The sequence below is a fragment of the Kogia breviceps genome, chromosome 8 (assembly GCF_026419965.1).
Source record: "Kogia breviceps isolate mKogBre1 chromosome 8, mKogBre1 haplotype 1, whole genome shotgun sequence".
In the NCBI taxonomy this organism is placed as follows: Eukaryota; Metazoa; Chordata; class Mammalia; order Artiodactyla; family Physeteridae; genus Kogia; species Kogia breviceps.
In genome coordinates, this window is record NC_081317.1 from 32,165,985 (window position 1) to 32,172,651 (window position 6,667).

The 6,667-nt window shown below is 39.9% G+C and overlaps 1 protein-coding gene across 1 annotated transcript; it reads left to right on the plus strand.

Annotated features, from left to right (window-relative positions):
* Positions 1–682: 682 nt before the first annotated feature.
* On the plus strand, positions 683–1,276 carry LOC131760780 (large ribosomal subunit protein uL24-like). The gene has a single exon (XM_059070899.2). The coding sequence runs from the start codon at positions 683–685 to the stop codon at positions 1,232–1,234; it is 552 nt and encodes a 183-aa protein (XP_058926882.1). The 3' UTR covers positions 1,235–1,276.
* Positions 1,277–6,667: the final 5,391 nt, after the last annotated feature.

Here is a 6,667-nt window from a genome sequence, read left to right on the forward strand (position 1 = left end):
AGTGAAAATGTAGAGAAATTGGTATCCTGGTACATTGCTGGTGGTAATATAAAATGGTGGAAAACAGTTCTCAAAACCTGAACGTAGAATTACCAACTGACTCAACAATTGCACTAGTAGGTATATATGTCAAAGAATTTTAAAACAGGACTCAGGTATTTGTATGTCAATGCTTACTGCAACATTGTTCACAGTAGCCAAAAGATGAAAATAACCCAAGTGTCCATCAGCAGATGAATGGATACACAAAATGCAGGATATATATACAATGGAATATTATTCAGCTATAAAAAGGAATGAAGTTCTTGTACATATTGCTATATGGAGAAAACTTAAAAACATTGTTCAAAGTGAAATAAGCCAGACATAACAGGGCAAATATTGTATGATTCCACTTATATGGAATGTACTAGGATAGGCAAGTTAATTGACACAGGAAGTAGCATAGAGATTACTAAAAACGGGAAGAGGAAGGAATGGGCTTATTGCCTAATGGTCAGAGTTTTTGCTTGGAGTGATGAAAAAATTTTGGAAATAGTGATGATTGGTTGTCTAACATTGTGAATGCAATTCATGCCACTGATTTGTACACTTAAAATGGATAAAATGGAAAATTTTATGTTATATACTTCACGACAATAAAAAGTTTTTTAATTAAAAAAATAAAATAAATGAAACTGTAATGAACAATAACCACGCTCACATTTTAATCTCTGTGTATTTGGGAGACAATTCACATCAGCAAGAAAATAAATCTCGCCCTTTTGTGGCCATCGCTGAAGCGCTAGCAGCGGAAATTAAGTTCAATCCCTTTGTGACTTCTGACCGAAGCAAGAACCGGAAAAGGCATTTCAACGCGCCTTCCCACCTTCGCAGGAAGATTATGTCTTCCCCTCTTTCTAAAGAGCTGAGACAGAAGTACAATGTCCGATCCATGCCCATCCGGAAGGATGATGCAGTTCAGGTTGCACGAGGGCTCTACAAAGGGCAGCAAATTGGCAAAGTAGTCCGGGTTTACAGGAAGAAGTATGTCATCTACATTGAACGAGTGCAGCGGGAGAAGGCTGATGGCACAGCTGTCCATGTGGGCATTCACCCCAGCAAGGTGGTTATCGCCAGACTAAAACTGGACAAAGACCACAAAAAGATCCTCGAACGTAAAGCCACATCTCGCCAAGTAGGAAAGGAAAAGGGCAAATATAAGGAAGAAACAATTGAGAAGATGCAGGAATGAAGTAATCTTGTATACAACTTTCATTAAAAACTGTTAAAAGAAAAAAAACAGAAAATAAATCTCTGTACTCGCCTCTTCTATGAAAAAGTTTAGTAGGAAAAGTGAGAATGAAAATGATATGTCAAAGTCTTTGCCAGTTCAGAATAATGACACTTATGAATCTTCTTGAAGGTACTTGAGATGCAGAATCAGGGAGTGAGGGGGGGCTGTCCTAAGTAGGAAAGTCTGAAGATGGACAGCAGCCTTAATCCTTCATTAAAGTCATTAAAGTCTGCTACACATTCAAACGCCCGTGTGATGAATGATTTACAGTCTTTCAGGAACGTTTCATCAGCCTTGTAAAGATGTGGGAATTCTTCTCAGTACCTGTGGTGTGACTTAGGTGTCAACTAAGATAACCTAATATTTGAGATTGAAATTAAAATGTCTCAAAATCAAATTTGCCTGTCACAGGATCACTTAATTATTGTCTAATATCTCCAGAGAGTCGAAGTGGTATCCAGCAGAACCATTCACATTATGGTCTACAAAGATGTCCCCTGTAACATGAATAGATAATGCTTTCCCATCAAGCATTCTCGACACAGATGATATCACTCCCAAGAGGGTGAAAATTTGTTCTTTTTGATGCGGGGGGCAGGTAAGGGGAGGAACAAAAAATCTTACTCTTTTAGGTATGAAACACAGATATATGTACAGTACATAAAAGACACACAGCATATCTGTGGTATTAAAATTTCATGAGAAAGCAATAAGGAAAAAGACTCCTGGAGGCTCCTGTTTTATATGTACATAGAATATGACGTGTATGGCGTCTCTTGGTGTGCAATATGGTGGCCCAGGGTGAAAAGGGGAGAAATTTATGATTTTCCTGAGTCATGCTAGGCTCTGAGCATCTGCTTCCCTTGAAGTGAATAACTTTATAAATCATCCCTCTATGGCATGCATTGTGTCCCCCTTTCTTCCAGCGTCACCCTAAATGTCAACGCCATTCCTTTTCTAATCCCTTTAAAAGAGGTAGGAAAAAACCCGTCATTCTCCTATCTGCTCCTTGGTTCATAAACTTAAGGTCTATGGCAATTTCAAAACTGGATAAAAATAAAAAGATGTTGTATTCTTCGTGTAGCCCTTCCTATTCTCCTTCTCAGAAGTGAGTTCTCTCATTGCTTTACACCCTAGCAATTATTTCTGTCCCTCAAAAATTGTATTCTTTAGATCAATTATTGCACATCTTTTCTTACTCTTCCTGCTACAGCCCAAACTTCCTAGTGTCAGAAACCATATCTTAATCATGATCACAGCCTCTTGCATGCCTTGTCTGATGCCTTAGCTAACATAGCAATCAACTCCATATAAATCTGGGTGTGGGGAGAGGTGGGTAGAGTTGGGAGCAAAAGAAGCTTTTAATAATGTCAAATTTGAGATGAATAATGACTCATAAAAAGGTTATATTAAAAGGTAGCCATTCTGCTCCAAAGTACACGCCAGATATTAGGAATTATCCTGCTTATGATAATCACAGTAGTCTCCCTGGGGCTTGGTATTCTCTCAAAATCTTCAAATGCACGTTTGCAACCACTAACCAGCAAGCAAAAGATTTCCCTAAAACTAGAACATCAGAAAAGGAATGAAGAAAATGACTGACTTAAAGAATGTGAACCCAGTGTAGCGACCTGTAAGCACCACAGAGATTCAGCAAAAACTTGAGAACTTTAGAGCATTAGCTGGGAGTAATGCCAATGCCAAATTTTGATCACATCTCAGACTGAGAGTCTCATAAAAAAGGGGGAATTGGGCTTCCTTGGTGGTGCAGTGGTTGAGAGTCCCCCTGCCAATGCAGGGGACGCTGGTTTATGCCCCGGTCCGGGAAGATCCCACATGCCGCGGAGCGGCTGGGCCCGTGAGCCATGGTCGCTGAGCCTGCGCGTCCGGAGCCTGTGCTCCGCAACGGGAGAGGCCACAACAGTGAGAGGCCCGTGTACCGCAAAAAACAAAAAAAAAACAAAAAAAAACAAAAAAACGGGGAATTGAGGGACTTCCCTGGCGGTTCAGGGTTTAAGACTCTGCACTCCCAATGCAGGGGGCATGGGTTTGATCCCTGGCTGGAGAACTAAGACCCTGCGAGCTGCATGGTGTGGCCAAAAAAAAGGGGGGAGGATTAATAAAAATAAGACAACAGGCCCCAAATGGAGTCACTCATGCTAAGCCCCACCTCATCAAACTGAGACTTAATTACAGTTTTGGCTCTCCCAGAAACCAGTCAACCAGGCATCGCATAATCAGCTCTAGTTAAGTGACCTGCCGGATAGACCCCATCCCTTAAAGGAAAGTGACATTGCTGCCAATCTACTTTTTGCTAGTAGAACATCCTTGTTCCTGTTCCGCCTATACTCTCCTTGGAGGTTCTTTCCATCTGTTAGATTGGATGCTGCCTGATTCATGAATCAGGCATGATTCATGCCTGATTGAGTAAAGCCAGTAAGATCTTTAAAATTTTTAAAAATAAAAGTAAAATGTAGCCATTCTGTTAGGGAAGGAATACTGTATATTTGTGATCAAACTGATTCAACTCAACTTTAGCTATAAATTATAAGAGAGAAGATAAAATGTAAAGATGAGAAAGGTAAAGAAACATATGTGCATAATTCTTCAAACAGTAAGTAACAAAGAGATATACAGGGAGACTTTGGGTGGCAGACACTGAGCTGACAGCCACATGGTGTTGTGGGCACTTTCAAGGGAACAGAGTCCAGCTCTGTGCTGTATAGGAGATTAGCTTTATTGATGGCTCTTTATTCTATATCAATTTGATCTACCTCTAATATCTACCCCATTTTAGTCCTGTGTCTCTCTATATTGCTTCCCCCCAAAGTCTGCAATCTTCAGAACCCAATTCTCATTTTCTCCTTAGTTTAATTAATTTAAATACATTCACAGTGTCTTATATGTTTCAGGCTATTTGTAAAGCATGAGGGGTACACAGGAGTACAAAACACATCCCCAGCCTTCAGGAGGACTTCACAGAGGAGATGGCTTTGAACATGGCTTTGAAAAATAAGTTGAAAAATAAGTTTGAAAAATAAGATCAGGAAAAGAAAGGGAAGAAAGGTATTTCAGGCCCAGGTAATAGCACATGGAAGAGCTCAGAGTCGGGGCATGAGCTGTGTGCTCAGGCACTAGATTAACACCGTTTGCCTAAATCATGCCGGAGGTATGAGGAGGAAAGATGTCTGTGGGAACTCAGCGAGGACTTATGCTCTGTTGGCTGCCTGAGAAAAACCTGCCTTTCAGAGTTCTTCGTTTCTAGTGAATCTCCACTTCCTCTGCCTTTCAACTCTAATCCTGAATGTTCCTTCAGTTGTTTCCTAATCCTAATTAAGTGGCATTTGGTATCTCAGGGAAGAAAAGTCATCTCTCTTTTACAGACCAATAATTACTATGGTTAATTAGCTTATACTTACAAAGACAATGCATGCCTAATTACATCAAATATAGCTCCTGTCCGGAGCCTGTGCTCCGCAACGGGAGAGGCCACAACAGTGAGAGGCCCGCATACCGCAAAAAAAAAATATATATATATATAGCTCCTACTTAATCAATTAATTCTTGAAGCAAACGTTTTGGGACACATACTCTGTATCTAGAATAGTTTAGATACTAAGCCTGTGGACTCAGGAATTGAACAACTTGTTTACTGTCTCTAAATCTCACTTTTTTTTTACAGACCAATAATTACAATGCTTAATTAGCTTATATTTATAAAGACAATGCATGCCTAATTACATCAAATATAGCTCCTATTTAATCAATTAATTATTGAAGCAAACATTTGGGGGCATATACTCTGCATCTAGAATAGTTTAGTTATTAAGCCTGTGGACTCAGGAATTGAACAATTTATTTACCATCTCTAAATCTCACTTTTTTTAACATTTACAATGAGAATAACTGTATTTATCTCACAAGATAGTTTTGAAAATTAAGATAATTCTTATTACACATTTGTGTTGACTGCTTTCCATTTTCTGTCTCCCCTCTTTGCTCTGACTGACCCATTCTCTATCCTTTTCTACCCTCTTCTGTGCTCTAAGGCTGATCCTTACACATTGCATCACCCAGACTCCCTGGCTGTTTAGTTTCTGGTTGCTTCTGGTCAGTGCAACACACTGAAAGGAGACAGGAGAAAAGGAGAAGCAGTTGGTCTTTCTTCTTTGCTTTCTCTCTGCTTAAGTGTCCTGGTTCTGGCATATTATGGCAATAGATCTGACCCTCCTCTTTCTGTCCCACAGCCCCTCCTCCAGGGCACCAGCTCTTACGGGGCCATTGCAACACTATTCTTCCTCATGTCCTTCAGGCCTCAGTATCATAATGAATGGTTTTTGCCTATTTCTACTCCTGGGTGCTTCAGCATCCACGGTTAGTTCTCTTAATTTTGCCCAGTCCTCTGTAAATAGTCCCTTTATTAAAGATGCTTGAGTTGAAACCATCTGAGTGGAATTTCGTTTCTGGAAAGGACCTTGATTGATTTGGTATGTTACCAATTGTGTGTGCATCTTGCACTTAGTTTATGCTCACTAAATAAATATGAGCTATTTCTATCTTCATTCATTTTTTTGTTAGTTTTGTTTGGTAAGTGTCTTTTCTGTGCTAAGTTCAATAAACACTACTTAAATGTATTGTTACCTCATTCGGTCTCAAACATCCACATTACTCGGTGGTTTGTGGATCTGAGACAGACATCCATCAATCAGAGACTTAAACCATGAAGGCAATGAACATTTCTTTGGAGACTTTTTTCCTCTACGTTTCTGAACATATTAAGAAATAGAGTTTAGAAGGATCAGAACATCATCTCTATTTTTGGTAAATAATCAGCTACTAGGTTTATTGCAGGGACGGGCCAGGAGAGGAGAAGGTAATGAATATATGAACATAACCTATATGTTCCTTACAGAAGCCAGTGACCCTGGTGACCTTCTCCCATTCAGTTAAGGCCTTCCTTCTGTGGGGAACATGAGTGAGGTGGGAGAGGACAGAATAGTTTCTCCTAATACTTTCAAGAGAATAACAGTCTTTATTTCATGGTCAGATGCAGGGATCATGGAGTGAGGAAGAAGATTGTTCTTCCTATGATCAGGAATTGAGGGAAAATATTTTTAATATTCAAATTGTCTCAATAAGAAAATGCCTTTTGGAAATCTATGTTCATGGAACTCAACACTAATGAGTTGGCGGCCATCCAGACTGAGCTGGAAATTGCCCATTGGAACTGATGGAGACTTAAAATTTTGTATCATGGTTTTATACCACCGTCTTTCCTGTACACCGCAGGATGCTCTTCTCCACCACTCACTCCTGCTCTGCCTGTGACTCTGAGGCATTGTTCCTGAGCTATTTCATCCCCAAGGGTACAGAGACTACACTCTTTTCAGA